Source organism: Synchiropus splendidus, chromosome 9 (assembly GCF_027744825.2).
Source record: "Synchiropus splendidus isolate RoL2022-P1 chromosome 9, RoL_Sspl_1.0, whole genome shotgun sequence".
NCBI classification, from domain to species: domain Eukaryota; kingdom Metazoa; phylum Chordata; class Actinopteri; order Syngnathiformes; family Callionymidae; genus Synchiropus; species Synchiropus splendidus.
In genome coordinates this window covers 24026924-24049103 of record NC_071342.1, presented here as the reverse complement: position 1 = coordinate 24049103, position 22180 = coordinate 24026924, and the positions used below count along the sequence as shown (strand labels likewise).

The window sequence follows — 22180 nt, the reverse complement described above, 5'->3', positions numbered from 1 at the left end:
TCGACGCGAGACTAGCCAATCACAAACGGCGTTTCGAGTGACGTCATTGTGAAAAACCAATAGATTGTTGCGACGTGCAAAGACGTTTAGTTCATTTACAAAAACAGATGTTGAACATTAGTGACTTCAATAAAACTATTAGCAAAAGAGCAAATTCAATCCAATCATTCCCTATCAAATCACTGATATATTAAAATGATCTCCATCGTGCCAAGCATGCTGTAAATTATGCTCGATTTTAAAGTTTTAAAATGTGAATAAAAGCGCTCAACTTTGGCAGAACCGCCACCATTTTGTCAAAAGTATATCATAAAAGCGTTCTTTTAGATAAAAACAAAATCTGAGAAATAGCGCCCTCATCTGGTATATGTGTGACCCTGCAACGCTATCGAGGCCTGTTCGAAATTAGATTATAAGGTGTTTGTGGGGGAAATGGATCGAAAGCCGGCGAGATAATGAATTTTCAGGTCTGTGCACAACGCCTTCCTTTTAAGGGGAGCGAGGGAAACTGGTGGGCCTGGTGGAGGGATTACATCACCACTGTGGTGGGGACATTCACATGCTCCTACTGCACATGGCGTCGCTGAAGTGCACTGGAAGTGCAGTACATAAGCTTTTCCACATAGCAAGGTCATCCATGAAAATGAATGGCTGTTAAACTTGGCTTTTCACTCTTTATTGGACCAGTTTTACATGTTGAGGAATGCAGGAATCACTGACTACACATGACAGCCACCTTGTTCGTGACTCATTTAATGATGCATCGCATTCAGAGCGTTCCTTTGTTCAAATGTTTCAGGTTTTTGGGTGTGCCGGGCTGGAGTGACATTTCATGTTCAGTAATTAACGTCAGCTCGCATTCAGCCCTAGGATTTGTGTCACAGTGTAAAAAACGTACTCCAGCTCCACAGCAGTATTTGCATTCATCAACCCATATTTAACATGTCAAGGAGACCAGAGTGTAATAACTTATACAGGACCTATTTTCTTCAGAATTGCCTATCATTATATGCAGATCTTAAAAGTGTGACTTTGTAGATCAGTGGCTCACAGAACTGACAACATTTGATGGCGGTCATCCATCCGTCCGTGGGGCTGTCGAGGTTCCCACCTGATAACCCTCGGTCCAGACCTGTCAAACCCCAAGCAGAGCTACAGCAGTGTCTCTCTCCTCTATCAGCTCAGCTGCGGTGGCTTCCATCTTAGCACGGGAAAAATCGTTGATTGCAAGGCCGTCAACAATCTTCCAGGTTTTGTCCTGAAACAGCAAAGGAGTTTCAACATTAGTTACACATCAGGGAAACATGATGACCTGAGCAAAGCACGACACATTTCACACGGTAACAAATGCAATGTATGTCACTTCAAAGAAATGTGGAAAATAATATCTAATAAAACTGTGATTAATACTGTCAAATATTTCATTTTATTTCAAATATATGAAATGCTTCAATGTTATTAATAATTAGCGAATGCGTAAAATGTGTTACATACATTTGGAGAAAAAAAAGATACTTGAAATTTGAAATATTTTAGAGAGAATGGAAAGAAGCACAAGCATGAAGTGATGAAGGATTCATTTCCAAATGTGAATAAGAGCAACGCATATTAAGGAATAAAAATTAGAAATAGAAATTACAAGGTCAGCTATAGCTAATGGGTTTCATGCCCTGTTTTTATTCACTCAGAAAAGTGAGAAACCACAGTTTTCTCAGGGAACAAAGGTGAAGCGAGAAATGCCTCGACAACACCAACCACACACACCTTGATCTGGACGGGGAATGAGTAGATGAGGTCGTCTGCGACTCCATATGAGTTCCCAGAGGAGTAGACTCCCATGGAAGTAAACTCGCCCTAAAAAAAGGGAGATGATGTTCAACTATGCAGATGATACTGGTGCAATGAAGTGTCACTCTCAGCATCAGCACACGGAAGGGTTGTTCACCTCTGTGGTGCCAAGCCAGATGTCTCTCATGTGGTCACAGATGGCCTTGGCAGCAGACATGGCACTGGACAGCTTCCTGGCCTTGATGACGGCGCCACCCCTCTGCTGCACGGTCTACATTGGCATGAAACAAACAGCTGAACTAGTCCTCGTCGTCGACCCTTGCCACTGGTCGTGTAATGTTTGGGACGCAGTTGAACTTTAGGTGATCCATGAAAATTAAATGAGTCATTCGATGGCTCCTCGGTTTATGGCTCCAGATTGAAAGACATGCGTTCAAAGAATGCTCAAAAGTTTGCTTTTGAGCAAAACACGGTTGTCTGTGTTTTCATCAGTTGTCAAAAGCCTTCTTAGAACTTACGGTGATGAAGTCTCCCTTGAGCCAGGCGTCGTCCTTTACTGCATCGAAGCAGCTCAGCTCAGCGCCAGACTTGTTGACCTTACAGTGGTGCACGTCGGGGTACTGAGTGGACGAGTGATTGCCCCAAATGATCACGTTCTTTACCTGCGTGGCAGGAACGCCACAGCGCATCGCCACCTGAACGAAGGAAACAGTTCCTTGAAGAACAGATTACTGAATAAAAAAAAAGGTTTGAACGTCAAGATTAAAAACCTGAGAGCAGGCTCTGTTGTGATCCAGCCGAGTAAGACAGGAGAAGTTCTCCTTAGGAATGGAAGGAGCCGACTTGGCTGCTATCAAGCAGTTGGTGTTTGCAGGATTTCCCACCACCAGCACCTGAAGGCAGGAAAAAAAAACAAACATAAAATATACTTTGAGAGACCTATGGGAGTGAATGACCTCGTGAAATATGAGAAATTGCAAGTCAAACTGGAGAATAATTCTCTATAAAGCATGTCGATCACCCATAATTCTGGAAAGCAAATGCAAATAGTTGCTAATAATGAATGAACAAAGCATCTTACCAACATGTAAATAAATGATAACATAATATTTATTGTAGTTACTTAGTAACATTTTTTTCCACTACATCATACAAGGTAATGAAAACTACAATAAAGATCATGTATAATTGCAATCAAAATGACAACATGAAGCATAGTATTTTATTCCAAATATTTCTCTAATCTGCATACTAAAATTCATTTTACAGTTAAAGAAAAAGACAATTAATCTGAGTTAAAATCAAATCATATTGTGATAGCTGGAATTAAGTTTTAAAAAATATTAAGTATGATAAGTAGAAGCTATAACCCAGCATCCATACCTTAACCGTCTTCTTAGCGTGCTTGTCCAGGGCTGCTCCTTGACTCTTGAAGATCACTGCATTGGCCTTCAGCAGGTCCTTTCGTTCCATGCCGTCCCTTCTGGGCATGGAGCCCACCAAGATAGCGACATCCAAGTCCTTGAAAGCCACGTCCTCCTTGTCAGTAGGGACAATCTCTGTTGAAACAATCACAAAAAAAGTGTTACCAAACTACTGCAGGAAAATCATGAAACAATGCTTTGGAATTGCAACTCCTCATAGGAGAATGGTACCTCTCAGAAGCGGGAGGGCACAGTCCTGCAGCTCCATGACCACCCCCTCCAGAACTGGCAACATGGGAGTAATGTCCAAAAGAAGCAGGGTGATGGGCTACAAAATAAATAAATCCATTTCAAAGGGAGATCCATTTGGATTTCCATGCAGAGGGAGGCATCCACAGCAGGCTTTGAATGGAACACACGATGACACACGAGGACCATGTGGCTGAATAACTGGGGTGCATGCCAGACGGATCAAGTGGTTTTAAAACTGGACTCAGGACAAGCAGGTGCACCCTTGAAACATTACTGCTGGAAGACTTGGAAAACAGTGAGATTATCAACCAGTGTGTGTAAAAATACGCTCACGGCTAGAATCCTTACCACACTGACACTTCCTAATGAGATAAGTGCCTTAGACAGTGAGCCAGATCCCTCACCTGATCTTTGCCAAAGACATCTCCCTTGGCAATACTGAACAGAAGAGAATATGCAATCTGCCCAGCAGCGCCGGTCACCAGAACTCGGATTGGGTCAGACTGTGAAACACAAGAATCAATCGCACAGGATATTAAAAATATTGTCATGTGAAACTGATCTGTCTATTCTTATCTGCAGTGCGGTGAAGGTCCAAAATTAGAACTAGTTACATAACAAAATCAAGAAATTCCACAATGAAGTCACTGCCGTCTTTTTTTTTTTTAACACAGTAGGTCATGCTGGAACAAACAACCTAATAATACAATTATGACTCCATCATGTATAAGTTAAACAATGTGAATAGAAAAAAAACAAACATTTCGCATTGCACTGACGCGCAAACCCACGCTTGTCTCGTCTGACTTCACATTGCGGTTTTATTTGAACAACTACACCGTTGACTTTAACAAACTAAACAACGCAAGCGTCTGTCTGAAGTGGTGTTTAAATGGAACTCACCATGATCGCCCGCGGCTCGAGCTCGACTCCCTCCTCTCTGTAGGAGGGGCAGCGGGTTTTAAGCGCCTCTGTTTTTACGACACCTTTAAGCGGTTGGCGGCAGACGTAGTATAAAGCGCCAAGTTGGTCTTTGAACCCCAAAAAAGGAGTGTGGTTATCGGAGTTTGGGCTGTCGTTACTGTCGTTTGTTCTTGTAACAGCAAACCGAAAACAACTGAGACAGTTACATCGCTCCCAAATGAGGTAGATAGTAGTAGTAGCACTGCCACCAAGGTGCTGTGCACGTTGCCTAGCGACGTGTCTGTCTGCTGCCGTGGGCATTAGCAGTTAGCATCCACACTTGAGAGTACAATAATTAAGCTATGGCGGAGGTTAAGCGTTAGACTGAAGTCTACTGAAGAAGAGTGTGATTTCTAGCAACCAAACACTAGACTTAAAATACTGTTCGGCGTAATGCCACGCTGCTTTGACTGGTTATCCTGAGGCGACCTGATGCGCGAGCTTGGACTCCACCGTGAACTCGCCGCTCCAGGTAAACACGTCCGTCTTTCTTGTACTGTGTTGCTTTCAATCCCTGCCCTGGTCCCATCTCTTACATGGTAACGTAAAGCTATTGTGGTACACGATACTGTTAGCTGTCAGTTTCTGATGTATGTGAACTATTGTTTGATAAACGTCATGGAGATTGGGATTTAATTGGTCACCAGACTGTTAAGTCTTCTCAAGTGTGACGGAATAATTGGTCTGAGGTACGTAACTAACCTTTTAGAAGTTATTTTCAATTCGTTTTCTAAAGAGGTTTGTTTTAAAGTATTTGCAAAAACAAAGATTGCAGTACAAGGGTCTACCAACTTTTAGCAGAACTTCAATAAGATGGGGACCATGTCATTGTTTGACTATCTGTCTGTCTATCTATATATCTATCTAGATATCTATCTATCTATCTATAGATATCTATTGACTAAAGTTTTATATTTGCATGGGAAAAGCTTGGAACCTCTATTTGGCTCATGCAACCCTTCAGCATGAGAAAACCTAAATGATTCTCACACTGAAAAACCTCGCAGAGCACTTTAAGGAAAAGATAGATATCTAGCTACCTATCGATCGATCGATAGATAGATACTTTATTAATCTCCGAAGAGAAATTCCCAAATTTCTCTTTGGATAGATAGACAGATTTCTAGATAGATAGATATATAGATAGATATATAGCTACCTATCGATTGATTGATAGATAGATGGATAGATATAGGTTCAGAGATATATAGAAAACATTAGAAAACGGAGAAATACACCCATCATAGTCTAAGTATCTTTTGGTTAAGCTGTTACCCCGATTATTTATGAATATGACTGCCAGAGGCAATTTTGCTGTCTGCTAAATAAACCTTGTTTTTATGAGTTGTATACATAAAAAAACAACATGCAATCATCTGTCAAATGTCAAGTTCAACTTGACAAACCAAAGCTACTGTCCTTGTCTTCAACATGATGTGCAAGGGCAGCTGCATGAATCCCTTTTTAAATTCAAAATATTTGATATAATTTTTTTTACCCTGTGTAAGTGCAAGCTCGGGCCAGTCTTTCTTGAGTTATTGACCGAGTTCAAGGCGGGTGAAGAAGACATGTTTTAAACAATCACACTGAAAACACAGTTTAATCTTACAATATCCGATTTGTTAATATGAATGTTTTGTGATGTATTTCTACTTAATAGTTTTGAAAATAGGTCGGTTGCACTGCTAACGTTCGAGGCGTTCCCTGTCTGCACCATGTGGTAGAAGTCGTTACATAATCACATTGTCATGAGTGGTTGCTAAGCTGTGAAGGATTTCTTACTTATTTTTTCCTTTGAATGTTTGGTGTTGCTGCTTCTCGCGTCTCAGTGTGAGGTGAATGAGTACCATCAATATTTCATGCCCTCAGTCAATACTGGCTCGTTACACAGTTAAGTAAAATGCAGTGTCTAGTGTTCCACTCGTGTCAGATTCAGTGTCTTTCAGATAAATGGTTGTCCTTTACTCATCAGGCTCTCATTGAAACGTTCTTTTCCGAGATAAGGGACAAACAGGAAGAGGTTCCAAAACACTGCTGGATTTCTCTCAAAAGCCCCCAACTGACTTCATCTGTCGGTGACAGGGGATGATATGGACCGATAGTCTCTGTGTGTGCAATGGCCTGATTCAGAGCTGTTTGAAGCAGCTGCCAGAGCCTGACATTGCTGCTCTCAGCTCCTCTTACATTTTACCCTTTAGTGTGTCATGTGCTCGCGTCGGTCACCAGTGTCAGTGTGGGCCACACTGGTGAGCTCGATGCTTTGTCTGCAGGCTGTGTAGTAAATGTATTCAGGAAAATAGCCACCATGATAAAAAAAAAAAAAAAACTAATAAATATTATTCATTAGACAGTAACTGTTGACTGTTTTATTTTATTTCACAGTTTCTTAAAGTATATGAAATATATATATTTAGATCTTTTACATATTGTACTTCATATTTTTGTGTTTGCTTTCTCGTCATGGTCTATCAATGATTCTTATGTACTGCAAAACACAATACACTTGAGTTGTTTGTCTTTCTGTTTGTACTATTACTATAACCATGTTTTTTTGTGTGAATTTTTTTTATATATATAAATATTATTATTATACCCTGGCTGAACTGAATGAATATTGCCTTGTCACTCTACCCGAAAAATATGAAACCTATTTGTGAATAAAGTGTTTTTTAAAACGCATCATCATCTGCTCACAGAATGAAGCCCTATCATTCATGTTTTTAAGCATCCAAATGAATCAGCAAAAATAAGAACATTGTGTCCTGTATACGCGTTGTGCATTTACATTTCACAAGTTTCACACTATTGTTATCAGCTTGATACTCTTTATGGGCCTTGTCCTCACCAGCTCTGTCATCAACGCTGCCTTTATACCATGCCTTTATCTGATGTTCTGCTTCCCCACTTGTCCCTGCAGAGTGCACCTGAGCGACCCTTTTCCATTGGCAGCTGGCAGGCAGATAGCCGGCACACCCACTGGCCTCAGGATCACCTTCTTATCTGCTTCACTAGACAAAATAGCCCTCACGCTGTGAACTAGCAGACGAGGTAAGATAACAGGTAACGCCGAAACACATGCACATATGAACAGAAAGAACAGTTGCGTCATACTCGCCAATATCTACCGTTATCGACACCATTTTTTAACCCGCTCTTCTTTGACCTTGCTGCTGTTGCTGTGTGCTGCAATGGCAAGGATTTGTCACAGTGTGTCACTGTAGTGACACTATAATGCAGCGCCGTTCTCTCAGGAATTTCAGTAATAATTGGATCGACTGTGTCAAATGAAATGCTTTTAATTTGAACAAAAGTTGTTTTAGAAAAACGGTGTTGAAGGTACAAATTTGATCACGAAAATAGGAAACGAATATATATATATATGTATGTATGTATGTATGTATGTATGTATGTATGTATGTATGTATGTATGTATGTATATATGATGGGAAAGGCTGAAAGAGGCCTGTGTCGAACCATGTGTGTATCAGAACTGTCTATATTACACTGTGCTACACCTCCTAACACGCCAACCTCATCTCTCATTGTCTTTCCATGATTACATTTGTGAAGGATGTTGTTCCTCTCCAACAGTGGAGCAAAAAGAAGCGAGTGAGACTTCAATCAGAGAGCAGCCTTCTGCAAACACTCGCTTCCTGGCACTGATGCAGAACTATTCAATTAAATCTTATAATATAAACACGCTCACACGCTGAATCATCCTCACAGGTGTATTTGTTCTTGCTGGCAAGTTCCAAGCGTCACTCTCCCATTCCTAGTTTCTTCTTCAGTGTTTGCGTAAGGAGATAGTCCTTGAAATGTGTTTGACTCATTAAACCAATATCTTCGAATTGAATTTCATAGCAGTTAGATGAATAGAGTCTTCATTTCTCTTTCGGGTGTGTGGTATTCTAGTCGACTCGTAACTGAGAAGTTGAATTACGGGTTCCAATTTATTCCTGTTAATCCAAACATAGCTATACTTGGGTGAAGCTAACGGAGAGGGACGTTTGTAGTCATCACGTGTGGCGCATGGTCTGTCTCTGCATCCCCAACAACAAAGAATCTACAGGTACTTTCATTTTGGATCCTGGGTGACTTATTTTAGTTAACATGGCATTGTAGTTATAGGCCGTCAATTGATTCATTTTTCAAATCTCAATAAATCGCACCTAAGCTGAGCCACTCTGGTGTTGAAAACCTCTTCCTTTAAGTTTCATTTAGAACGAATACAAAATGTGATTAATTGTGATGAAACATTTGAATCTATTTACAGGCCTACTTTTATTCATACATATTGGATCTTATTGTATTGGATCTTCTTCGCATGTCCTGGTTTCTATTCCATTTTATTGAAGTTTGAAAAGCGACTTTTTTCTCACAATATCTGTCTTTCGGTTTTAAGCTTTTTAAAATCTCTTTTTGCATCTTAAAAATCTTTTTTTATGGTCTACAGTTTTCCCTTTATATTATCATTTAGCTTTCACAAGTACTGCTGTAGATGCCGAGCAGTGTTGATTAATGCCATGTGTAATTTTCCGCCAGCAAATTCGTGACATGCCACATTTCCAGTTGTGCTGCTGACGCGAACTTGTTTACATTTCAGATCGAAAATAGACTGTCTTCTCATAAATCAACAAAAAAGAAATAATTTAGGAAAATTGGCTTTAATATTTTTAAGGGTCTAATGTTTTCCTTCAAGCTGACGAATGATTGCCACGGGATAAAGAGAGCCATCACTCAGCAGACACTTGAAGAAAAGCTAGTGCCTCTCTGCTTTTAAAGGAGATAGTTCAAGTGATTGATGCATTTTGTGTGGTTTGGTTCCCTTCATATGAAGGTATTCAGACATGTCTGAGAGCGAGGGGTAGACCCAAGACTCGTGCTGTGTCCCGTACAATGAGGCATCTGAGGGTCAGAGTGGAAGTGGCTCGGGAAATATGTGTACACAATGTTGTTGCTCAAATGGAAATAGGTTTCTGGATAATCATTTATTGACTATAAAGTTTTATATTTGCATAGGAAAAGCTTGGAAGCTCTATTTGGCTCATGCAACCCATCAGCATGAGAAAACCTGAATGATTCTCACACTGAAAAACCTCGCAGAGCACTGTAAGGAAAATCAACGACAACCTGCTTCACTGCCACTAGGGGGAAGCAAACTACCAGAAACAAAGACATTCTACACCAAAACGTCCTCCTTTACTTTAGAGAGCAACAATTTTTTTATACAGTACTCATTGAAGGGTGACCAGAGTCTGGACCTGCCGTCAGTCCATGTGTCGGGAGTGAACGGTGTTTCACGTTTTTAATCAACTGTTGTTTTTGCCCTGCAAGTCTGGCTGACAGTGTCCCCCTGACCCACTCCACGCAGTCCATGAGCACAACCTTTCATTAACCTCAATACCCAAATCCGTCCAACTGGACCAGTGACGGCAACTCGCCGCTGACGCTGGCGGTCACACCCCTGTGCGCAGTCATAATGGGCCACTGCTCAATCGGGGGGCGGGGGGTGCACATTTCCAGCAACATACTGGCTTCTTCCAAGAGGCTGGTTGCCTGCAGGTTACCAGCAACACCGATTTTGTCTGCACTCACTAAAAGGAAAGAATGTTTTCCCCCACAACATGGCTGTGTGGGGATTAAGGCCCATTCTGAGTAGCCCCGGGTCGTGCAGCAGATGTTAGCCAGGATAGAGTTTGTTGCCGTGCCGACGGTGAGCCGGCGGGATTGGCCCGCCCAAACGTTAAGCCTATGTACATGCATCAGATGGGAGGGGTGTGTGCCCATGTGTGATCTTCTGCCATACGTCGAAAAAGAAAGGCGTGGGAAATCTGCCAGACTGATGACTTGCTGGTTGGAGGGAGAGCATGAGGACGTTTGCCTCCATCATGCATCCACTGTCTCACTCAAATAGAAGAGCTTCTTCCACCAAAACCCAGCTCTGCAGAAACCTTGATCTTAGGGAGCCCCATCTCACGTAACCCCTTCTAATACTATGACAGGGGCTCATCTCTAGTTCCTTCCTGGTCACCATGGCCTCAGACGTGGGCCTCTTAAACAGGCAAACAGATGGAAGAAGAACATTCGCTCTGGTTTAATGGCAAATAACTTGGACCCTGACTACCAAATTGTTTGCTCTGTGATTGACTGGTTGTGATTTGAAGTTTTTGGTGGATGTCAAAAACAAAGTAGTTTTACGGAATGCGAGTTTGGCAAGGTGACAGTCACATACTTAAGAAGACAGGTTTGTCAATGCCAAATTTTTGTGTCAAAGTGTCTGCCTTTGCACTTTTTCCCACAGATTCGGCACTTGGTTGACTGCAGATCTAGATCTGACTAAACTTTTATTTACAGTAGTTAATCTCCAAAACATTTGGTATAATTTATTGATAGACTAAAAAGCTGTTTCAACAAGCTAAAGTATGAGGTGCATTTTATATGTAAGATTGTTGGAAGCTTCCAAGTCGAGCAACATAGTTGGATGTTGAGGTGATTTTTAATTTGGTGTCAAGATTTCATCTCACCCAACAGTGGTCAGTGAAACTACATCCGGCTGTATGATGTCACAGTGAATTGTGTTTATGGCCTACAGGGTGATCATTTTCATGTGTTAATCTCCCAGTAATGATATTGACACATTGACAGTTTCAAACATTGCTCATTAATAACTGCTGAAATGAAGGATTAGACCATGGCTTCTGCATTCCAGTCACAGTTGCTGCTGAATTGTCTCTCTATTCTGGAATAAGCTTCAAAAAGGAGACAAATTATACTTTTAATGGAGCTTCTCCTCAGAGTTCCTCACAATTCCTCCTTCCTTCAAGCAGCCTGCGATGTCAGCTGGAAAGCTCCGACAGCTCTGCAGCATCCCAAAGTGCCCCTCGAAAAGATCACCTTGTCGACCAAGATGTCGGGGCCTAAACTTCAGTCAGACTGCTCTTTTTTATTTAAAGAAACTTTGCTCTGTTGGGGTCCCATGTTATTTTGAAGGTGATGTGGCCCCTTTAAAGATTTGGGCCTGCGGTTTCGACCTGTTGCAGCCTCCTCTGAAGTGTCTTGTATGTATTGACAAGTCCCGACTTTGCTTGTTAAGCCTGAGGTAGATGCTTATTGGCTTATTTCCAAACCAAGTGTTTCAGGTAGTGTTCTCTAAATTCCAGGATGTGTTTCTTCACTCCCATTTTAATGCTGGTGTGTAGAGATACACACTAGGTGCTGTTCAAAACAGTGTTTCACCATGAAGCTGAGCCGATGCTAGAAGTGCAGGTTTTTATGCTCTAGAGACTCAAAGTAAAGGAGCACTAGATCAAAGAGAAGAGGACTTCCTTGTATGGTCACTTCTCCAACTGATCTGCTCGTTCTGTCGGCTGAAGATCTCCTTTGGTTTGACTCAGGTTGTTCTGATATCCCTACTCTTTTTTGCTTTTAACCTCCAGTTACCCCAGCGTGATCATTTGGATCATTACACTTTATGGAGCTATTTCGTTTTTTTAATAGCTCCTACACTGAGTTGATGAGGTTGCAGTAGGAAGGAAAGGTGCAAGCAAGCAACATGACTGTCATGTCATCCAATGATATAACTCAGCTTTTTGGATTCCAGTCAGAGTCCCACAGCGATGTAGCTGGCTACGTGACAGAAGAACTGAGCTTTGATCATCTATTCTTACTGATTCACCACTGATGTGAAACGTTTGTGATTGTTTTCATCACTGATGAACTACTGATAACGTGTGAAAACTGTATGTTGTAAGTTTGTTGTAACAAGATTGCTGTCCTGCGACTGTTGCAACAGCTGTACCGCGAATGTAACCGAATATTCAGTTATAACTTGAGACTAATGATGAGTGGCACTGGCATTGTGATTGACATTTAGTCAGTTTGATGATTGGACTGAAAAACAAGGAAGAAGGAATTACATGTTGTCGGACAAATTCCTAAATTGTTCTATTTTGGGCAACAATTCTGAGAATCTGGTCTCTTCGTGTTACATCGACGAAGAATTGCAGGCGTGGCAAACGTTTTAACGGCTGGCCGTTGTGAAATGTGAGCCTGAAGTCAGGGCTGAGAGCATGAGGCCCCGGACAGAGCCTTGTGGTACTTGTTTCTATAAGTGCTTATTGGAACAAGACACTGGATGTTGAGGAAAACAAGACTTGAAACCACAGGATGGAGAAAACCATATCTGTTATATATTTAAAAGCTAAAAGTTAATTTCATCAAGCATTTAAACGTCTTTGTTTAAGACAGTCTTCCTTAAAGACATAGGAATAAGGAATAGGAATAATTAGGAAGAAAGGAGTGCAGATGAGAATATTCTGTCACATTTCAGGTTTTTGTTTTGTCCTGGCATTTAAGAAGCTAATGGTCTGTTTGACCTTACATTGTTGAACTTGAAAGACAACCAAGGAATTGACTGGGAAAAAAAGTTTGCCTACGCAGAGACAGGTACTTTAAGCCTCAGAGGTCCCGGGGAGATATGACACTACTGTCCATCTCAGAAGTCACGCCAAAGAGAACAAACCCCTTGGTTCCGTGTGCCATCGACATTTGACCAGTGCAGTCAGTGCCATGTCAAACCGTCAGTGAGCCAGAGCGACAGAGGAGGCACTGCCAGCTGAGAGGTGTCTGAGGTGTCATGGCCTCTTTTGAGGGGTGACAGACAGCAAGTGTGTGAGTTTGTGACAGAGAAATAAGGCTGCTGAGAAGTCTACGGGACGTGACTGTGACCTTTTGGCTTCCCCGAGTCCATCTTGCTCTGTGCATCTGACAACAACTTTAAAAGCATCTCATCTTGCAGAGTCCTTGACAAGTTGTTTGTGTGTACCTGGAAGCACAAATACTGTCTGAAGCTTTCCTTCTGCTAGACTCGCAGATTGCTTTTAAAAACTATCAGTAGACTGTCAATCTATTTTATTCATATCACCAGTCATCCAATAGCTTTGGTCTTCTCAGCCAACTAAAGATGACCCCAGCCTTTTTCTTTCAAAAGCCCTTTTCATTGCCCGAACAGAAGGCAATCGGAAGCTCTACAAAGCAATGGGTCATTAATATAAACGGCTGGATTTTTGAGCCACTGATCTTCATACTGTCCTGAAGCGAACCAAGCCAGTCACCATGAGTGGACCAATAACCATCTTCCCCACAAGAACATTAAAAAAATCAAATTCTCATTTCCTCTGCCGTAAATCCAACTTAAACTACTCTCATGATGTCATGATATCACCACTGTATGGTGCATGCCTTAATAAAAGCATGTACATTGGCCAGCTGTTTGTGTGTAAATGCACAGCATATTAATGTACTTTTTTTTCGTCATTGGTCTGCGCCTCCATTTTCTTTTATAGATGGTGACTGTGCGTTTGTACGAGCGTGCTTTATTCTGTGTTGGCGGTCAGAAGGTGAGGGGCAAACAACAGGATACCAAGCAGCTTTGAAAGAAGCAAATCCAATAACATAAACAAAACCATGGCCATTGTGACACGCGTCACCTACACTGCGACAGGGCAGATACACTGGTGAGTCCAAGAGTCCCAGAGAATCTCTTTGAAGTCAGCCAGCAATTGTGCTGCTGGTTCGGAGGTATTGCCTTTCCTGCCCTTGGGTGTTGCTGGAGGGCAGATGCGCCGAGCTTTTAGTGAAACACTTGCCCGGATTAGGCCTATTATCTGAGGAGGAGGAAAAGACAAGCGCTGCTGGTTTAGTGGTTTTTCGTCTGTGGAATTGCAGTCTTTAATTCGGGAATCGGGTTGAAAATCATCTGAAGTGTGCTACTTATCCTCTGTACAATCATGTTTGTCAACCTGAATGGTATTTTGTTCCCCTTACTCCCTGTGACAATCTTCCATTAGTGGTTCACTGTTTATGTTTCTGCGCCAGGAATTGGATAAACACCTTTGTTCAAGTACATTTCACACCCTCGACACTGCATTTTCCCAATCATGCATTTGTTTTCCGTTACTTATTCTCTCTAGATTGAGCATGTCCTCGCGGCACAGGGGAGTCAAGTCTGCAGTCCACACAGCCATTCACTCCTGCAGTCGGGTATTGAGCATGGTTACCAATTTTTGCGTTAGTCCGACTTTTAAAGTGCATGTAAACAAATTAGTCTGACTCTGGGAGAGAAATTCGAATTTCTCTTAGTCAGACTACACGTCCTGGATAATGTGGTCAGTAGCTTGACCTGTGTGTTTTGGGGTGATGGGAGGAAACTGGAGTGCCTGAGGAAATGTACACAAACCTGGATAAAACACACACATTGAACTTTGCTACTACTCTCTTACTGTGGTTTAACATTGTGGCTGTCAAATGAGTCTAGACGGTTGTTGGGAGCACAGAAAATCAAGTGTGGCTGGCTAAATAAATCATCATGAGCAGATATCCAAACTTCCACCAATGAAGGAAAGCATTCCTTTTGAACTCCCCAAAGAAAACATAACTGGTAATGTCAGTCTAATAATAACATCTGTGTGTCAGTAGGGTTTCTGGTATAGCAGTATCCAACCTGCCCCCACCTAATGGTGCAGGAAAAGATTCAAATGTTGATGCTAAACTGTTTTCCAACGCTGCAGTTTCCTGTCCTCCTCAATCATTTGTGTTTGTTTTCGACATGTGTGCTTCCAGTGTGCTTCTGGGTTTCCTTCACTCTCGGATGCATTTGCATAAGGTGTGTAGACGCGCCGCACAGGCTGTCACTCGATGATGTGAGTTGCCTGGTGGGCATGTAACAGTGAACTTTCCTGCTGATTGAGATGTCTTGTAAAACACACACACACACACACACACACACACACACACACACACACACACACACACACACACACACACACACACACACACACACACACACACTCACACACACTGTACGCGCATGAGTACAGAGCGAGTGTAGCTGTCTAGCTCCTCTGAATAGTATTACCTTTACCTCATTTTGTTCTGCCTGTCCGTCACTGCTATTCTTCTTGCTCCAACTGCTCAATAGGCTCCTGTGAGACCCAGTTAAGTGTGTATGTGTGTGTGCGTGTGAAGAAAAGGTTTTCGACTAGCCGGCTGGCGCCACTTTTTTTTTTTACCCAACCTCCACTTTCCAAACCTTCTGCCATGAAATGTGACAGCTGAGACGGTGAAGTGTACTGTGTATGTGCTTGCCTGCTTACATTGCCGGCGGTTGTCACTTCGCTTCCTCCAGGAGAAGGTAGTCTGCACTTGGTCCTCTTAGTTCCCCGTCGCCTTAAGTCCTTACCACATACATGGCTGACATGGAGGCTGGTGGGCGGTGTGGGACAAAAGTTGATGAACATATTTTGACATGAACATGACTTCAATGATGTTGCCTCTTGAAGGAGAATTGTCAGTAGGAATGGGTGCTTTCATTTAAATGCCGTGCACTTGTTGCTTATGTATTTTTATTCATTCATTGTTTATTTATTGTTCCTCATTTTTGCAACACTAATCAATTTTGAGTGATACTGAGTTCAAATGTTTTGGAATCATTTGAAAAATCTTGAAAACATTTCACGATTTTATTACTGAATTATGATAAAAACTGAAAACTGTAATGCCACCAAATACAATACGATGCCATAGATATTAAAACCCTGAATAAGAAAGTCCTACCTTCAGCAATTAAAAAGATTTAGAGAATTATTTAAACAATCTCTTTAAACCAATCTCTGCCCAATTTAACTGTCTGTGTCTTCGACTTTCTCAACAGCATTATTGTGTCATCATTTATTGTGCACCAGTTCGACCACATGAAAAAAAAATACCGTGCTTAAACTGCTATTATTATGCTATCTTCAACATCTCTCGGGAAGGACGATAAAATGGACAAATACACTCTAGACTCACTACACACTCACACCAAAGACACACGTGCACTTTAGTTCGTGACACACAGACACATTCACATGCTGAACTGTTGTTATTTATTTTAATTTAATTTTAATTTTAATTTCCTATTGTAGCATTGTTTTTTTTTTTTTTACTTGCTCTTATGTTTCCACCTGTCATGCTGCTGGAAATGGGAATTTCTCTTCAGAGATCAATAAAGTATCTATCTATCTATCTATCTATCTATCTATCTATCTATTAATATCATGTATATTCTTAAAATATCTTGGCATCTTCATATAGTTGCTCTCTCTACTTACATTGTGACCATCTCTGTATGTTAATGCATCTGTCTTTTTTTCTGTCTGATGATTTAGTTTCTACTTCCAGTAAGACTTTTGTCTTCACATGAGAGCCACTGATACAAGTGAAGGCGGACCTCTCAACCAAGAAATAAATGTTGGTGGTCCTAATGTGATAAAACAAAATATGACTGGAGCATTCACAGCAAGAAGAGCAATGTATTATGCCAGCTAATGTATATATGCTTCTATTGAACCTGCTGAAGCGACAGTAGCGTCTGCTCTCTAAAGTCACTAAACGTATATTTAAAAAAACAAATACAGTAAATACATAAAATAAAAATAAAAAAAGTCTAATAATTGCAACATAACTAGTACAAACTGAAAAAAAATCCCTTTCATCTGTTTTTAATAATAATTTACTATGTGAGGTCTCCTAATGACATTAGATGACAACCATTCTCAGTCTCACATAATGCTGACATGCAGCACCATTTTATTAAAAAACACTAATTCATCCTGCTGATTTAGTGTGATGCTGCCCGTGTCTTAACTCTTTCCACTTCCTACCTTATCTTGTTCTTCAGCAGTGACAGGCCGTGTGATGTTTTCCTTTTGTTACTCGAGACTCCTCAGCTCTGATGCATTGTTTTACAGTATCTAGCTTCTGTCTCATTTTCTCGTCATGTATCTTTTGTTTTGTGTCGCTGTCCATCGACTTTATGTCGGGTGGGACGTCTCCCTCAAGGTCCCAGATAAGAGATGCCAGTCTGCGTGTACAGGGTTTCATATGTATGTTAATGTGTGCATGTGTACGTTTCCTCAGGTGCTGGACAGTGGAAAGATAGCAGAGCATGGATTTGTGTGAATACATGCAGGCTTGTGTACCGTTTAAGTGCACCTATCGGAGGTTTGGGCGATTGGAGGGGTTGTGGGACAGACTGAAGTTGTTCAGCATGTTCACGAATATCTCTGCAGTTGCAATTGCGATGTGACAGGAATTCCAAGGCATTTCCAAGTGTAATGTATTCAGCAAAATTGAAAAATGGTGGACACACCCTCATGTGGGAATATGATTGTCATGTTTGCCAAACATTTTTTTTCCTGTGTTGAAGGTGAATCCAGGAAAGAGATAAAGTCTGTCAAAAGGGGACTGAAAAAAAGTCAATTTATAGAAAAAAGGAGAAGGGAGTCTTCTTCTCAAAAAGCATTCATATGGCTAGCAGTGAGTAAAAGAACTGCCTTACAAGGTCATGAAGATTCATGCATGTCTGGTAGATTGGAGTAAAAGGCATAGACTGCTTCATCAAGGACTCATCATGTATTATTGGCCTTTCATGATACACAACCATCGAGCTGTAACAGCTGACTGAAGTGATTATGTGAGATATGTGAGCTCTTCTTGCTGCTCCTTTTTGTTCCCTCACATCAAGTTGAGGTGAAAGAGCTGCTTTTGTACGGTATACCTGCCAGTACTCTAATATCTGCGCAGTGTGTACTAGACTTAACGCTTCTATCTATCTGTGTACTCGTCACATCCAGGTTAGACCAGGACCAAGTCCCACTATTTGCTGTGTCCTTCAGTGCCCAACCCTGGTGTTTTTTATTTTAAGTCTGTCCGAATCTTGTATCTACTGATGCACTCCTGATCAGAATGTACTGTGTGGCAATGCACAGTCAGTCTGTGTTAATCCTGCCCATCTGTCAAAATGCCAGTTTTCTACCAATTTCTTCTGGTTCCAAATCTGTATTTTCAGGTACAAACAGTGTCCAGACCCCAGCTTGGCCTTTCTCACGAATTAAACTGTGATGTGTAGTATTTTCAAAATACCCACTGTACCCTCTAGTTTGAGGGCAAACAGTCAAGGCAAAGATAGGTGTACATTATATTTAGCTCTGTAGCTTGGAGATTGGTACCTCTATGGTCTGGGGGCAATGAAATGGATTACCAGCGAAGGTCCTTACAAGTGTGTGTTGAGGGCGGAGGAAACGCAGCAAGGCTGTTATGGCCTTGTGTCAGTCACGCTATGGCAGCTCTTTAACCCTGTAATTTACCACATCACTCTTCTCTCAGTGATGGACCATGTGCCAGTTGACAGGACTGCCTCCAGCGCGTGTGTGCGCGTGTGTGTGAGAGAGAGTGTGTGAGAGAAAGAGAGCAGTGAGTGAGAGAGAGCAGGAGAATACATACCTGTAAAAAGATGTTAAGCAAAATGCCCTTCAGCCTGGCTTATTTGGTCTTTTTTGTTTTAAACTCCTGGCTATTTAGTTGGCCCCGGTACAGCTTAGTGCACTGTTTACTACACGTGTGACACCGGACCTTATCGACTTACCAAGATCCCTTTTTTTGGGGTGCAATATTTTGGTAAACATGGCAAAATAGAAAAGATTGCGCAGATGATTCATTCTTTCTTCAGAAAAGTTATGTGCCATTTAAAAAACAAAATCAAATTCACTAAGGTGAGTTAGATTTGTATACTGTGCGCTGCCACCTGATATATCAAGATGTGGTTGGTGCGGGACGTGACTCATGTAGCAGGCAGTGAAAACCCTTAAACAGTGAACAACAATGTCTCCAAAAACAACAACAAAACTAATATTTCTAAGAAGTTTTTTTTCTGCCATGCATTTTTTACATGGCTGGCTAATGATGTTTGTGTTAATTAAAATTAAGAGGGCTGATAATTATTATTGTTTCTGTGAACTTAAAATGTAGTCATCTTAGAATTTGACATGCACTCTCTCGTTTCAGCAGCTAATCACACTACAGTTATATTCAACACTTTAAAAACACAGTTCAACTGGGAGGTTGTTTTCACTGACTCAAACTAACTGAAAGGCATCTGTTAAATGATGGACTGCCTGGAAATACGCCCATATTGCTTGAGAGAAGTGTGCGGAACAGTTGGTGACATAAATGAATATGATAGATTCGCAGTTTGATTTTGTTTATTTCTTATTGGTTTTATTTTACCGCCTCATTAGAACCGTTGCTTCCGGTTAGTTGTAAATGAAAACAAGCTGCCGGTTGAACCGTGTTTGACGAGTGTTCAATATAATTATCTTTTGTGTAATTAGCTGCTGAAGCGAGACAGGATATGTGAAGAGCAGACAGGATATGTTAAAATGTTTAAGAGGATGTCGCGAAAATATTTTTGTCCATCTGTCAGTCAGACCACGTCATTCTTAATTAAGAAGTACAGCACAGGTTCCGACAGGTTCTCTTTACACTGGAAACAGTTGTTCAACAAAAGCCTGGCGTTTACCTTTGTTAAATGTTTGGTTTGGTTGCTGGTTGATCAGGCGCGTGTAAACGACATGTCGAGAACTTCTCACACAGACAGACTTCTGTTCTTCCTCTTTCTTTGGCTCGTGGAGGGAAACAGCCTCCTATCGATGTTTGCTCAAAGGTCTGAGACTTTCTTCAGAAGTATTCAAATCACTTGCTCGTTCAAAGACTGGTCCGGTTTCATACAAACACACACTTGTACGCAGCAACCACCCAGAGGGGACAGTAGAAGAGAAGCAGACGAGGTCGCAGTTCCTGTGGCCTGTCTTTGAAACAGGAGTCATGTGTTTTCCCTCCCCTTCTTTGATGTTAAAGCAGCCTCTTTACTAGTGTAAAGACCGGGCACAATAACCTAGACCCCCCCCCACTGCTCACCCAAGACCTCTGCATAGAGGCTGTACACCCCCACAGAGCCCTGCAGGGGTGCAGGTAACCCGCAGCAACCTCAGAATGAGTGCGGCAGCTGTCCTTGCTGGATTCTGTGTGCGTGTTTAGAGAGACTCTCAGCGTCTGACTGTATGTCCTTTAATGCCACAGTAAATTTATTAATCCTCATCACCTGAGCCATAATAAATATGTATGATCGTAAGAGTCTGACTCCTGGCTGGAGTCTGGTGCGGCTTTGGTGGCCTATCCCAGCAGGGATACGGTGAGTCGTCTTAAACCAGACTCTGGCTCCAGAATTGCTCTGGATGCAGTTGTGACAATTCTCCATTCTGTCACTAGGTTCTGTGGGTCGAATTTCATTCAGAAGGTTGTGAGGTTAATTTCTCCCTTCAGGGCTGTATTGTCTTCGAACAAGACTTTGAACAAATAATTGCTCCCCCAATCAAGTTTCCCTGTCAGGTCAGGCCAAGTGCGGCCCTTTTAACTCCACTGGTGGGTTATCGTCTCAGGTGGGCCTTTAATTTTGAAGTACAGTACAGTACGGTGTGCTGCCTGTTCACACCCTTTTCACTCGCTGTAAAACAGCAGAACGATGCTTGTGTTAGAGCGAATTATCAGTCGACATCTACTGGCTGTTGTATAGACAAAACTCCAACAAAAGAAGAGCTCATTACTACTACAATAGAGGAAGATATTTTCCGCTCCATCCATGGACAGTGTGTTTGACTTCTGTGGAACCAGTGATGCTCCGGAATGCTCTGTGAGCAACAAGGAACCCAGTACCTCTTGCATCATGAATCGCTGGCAGCAAACCACAGTGCTGCAGAGATGTCATCCAAGTGGTGAAGTAAGTCAATGGGACGAAAAGAACATCTGATGTTTACAAAAGCCTGTCGATTTTCTGATAAGTTTGTTTGTGTTGATGATTAAACTTATATATGAGGATATTGTGTTCAATGTGATGTCATTTTCACTCGAGTCCCAACTTGTCATTGTGTAGGCATGTGGCCCTTAATAATACCATGGGAAACATCTCCATGGAAGATGTATTCTTTGATCAGAAATATTTTTTACCACAACAGTAAACACAGTAAATAAATGATTTATTCATTTACACACCACAAATAAATCAACCTTAATATTGTTGTCATCTTCACTTTACTGGGATAAATTTATGGAGTCCAACACACACCAAAGCATAGTTACAAAAAAAAAAGATCTTGAGACCCTGACCGCTTCGCAGTGCAAGCTCACATCGACTTTCAGTCCAGTCAGCCTGGAAATAAGTAAATGAAAGCTGCTGAAATTATGCTTTCCTTCCAAAATGGCTGATGTCCTCTAAAAATGCTGGTTAGGAGAGGATGAAAGAATCCTCTTATGTCAGTAAACTTGTTACGCCGCGGCTGCTGTGCCACGCTCACCCCGCTGTATCCATGGATCCCACTCATATCATTCTATTTTCGTTGGGATTTTTGGGGGGTTGAGTGGCAATATGAGTATTTTTCCTCACCCCACACCAGGAGTAGGAAATGATAACCAACATAATCTCCGCTCAGCGTTAATGAGAGTGAGCATGAAAGTGAGAGGCTGCAGAGGCCAGGAGTATTAGACGACCACCATAATAGCAGCCGCGTGACACTTCGCTGCATTACATAGACTAAACCTGGACATATCTTCTATACAAATGTCACTGTCATCATTTTCCATCCATCTTTTCTGTCAACTTAACTGTTTCTTCTCTTCTAATAAAATGTTTTACACCTGTTTGTTAAATGTTTTCTTATATTTTGACACAGTAAATTACTCTTTAAAGACGTAGAAAAAAAATGAAGGACAAGCGTGGTTTCCAAGAACCACATAAAACGTGTCAATTTTTGTCATGTTTTCATAGAAAAGATGGTTACATTCCAACAAGTTAACCCACTATTGTCTCAAATGATGATGAT

At 41.5% G+C, this 22180-nt stretch overlaps 2 protein-coding genes across 10 annotated transcripts in view; one reads left to right on the top strand and one right to left on the bottom strand.

Annotated features, from left to right (window-relative positions):
• Nucleotides 1-660: 660 nt before the first annotated feature.
• Nucleotides 661-4435, bottom strand: mdh1ab (malate dehydrogenase 1Ab, NAD (soluble)). Its single transcript, XM_053875089.1, has 9 exons — nucleotides 4368-4435; nucleotides 3869-3967; nucleotides 3444-3540; nucleotides 3172-3347; nucleotides 2559-2681; nucleotides 2307-2483; nucleotides 1946-2059; nucleotides 1765-1854; nucleotides 661-1258 (listed from the first exon to the last, which is right to left on the bottom strand). Exons 1-9 carry the CDS (start codon nucleotides 4368-4370, stop codon nucleotides 1136-1138), a joined length of 1002 nt encoding a protein of 333 aa, XP_053731064.1. The 5' UTR covers nucleotides 4371-4435; the 3' UTR covers nucleotides 661-1135.
• Nucleotides 4436-4471: 36 nt separating this feature from the next.
• Nucleotides 4472-22180, top strand: part of wdpcp (WD repeat containing planar cell polarity effector) — a 78143-nt gene continuing 60434 nt past the window's right edge. For 5 of the 9 annotated variants that reach the window (XR_008415779.1, XM_053874478.1, XM_053874473.1 and 2 more), the window contains exons 1-2: nucleotides 4472-4899; nucleotides 7345-7475. The gene's annotated coding sequence lies outside the window, so the exon portion shown is untranslated. Of the gene's footprint in view, nucleotides 4900-7344; nucleotides 7488-22180 lie in introns of those variants that run through there. The other 4 variants (XM_053874476.1, XM_053874475.1, XM_053874471.1 and 1 more) reach the window with 3 other exon arrangements.

Coding starts and splice junctions, on each gene's coding strand:
- mdh1ab (XM_053875089.1), bottom strand. Junction 3,348..3,443: donor TGCCCTCCCGCTTCTGAGAG/GTACCATTCTCC, acceptor TTGTTTCAACAG/AGATTGTCCCTACTGACAAG. Junction 1,855..1,945: donor TCTGGCTTGGCACCACAGAG/GTGAACAACCCT, acceptor CCCTTTTTTTAG/GGCGAGTTTACTTCCATGGG.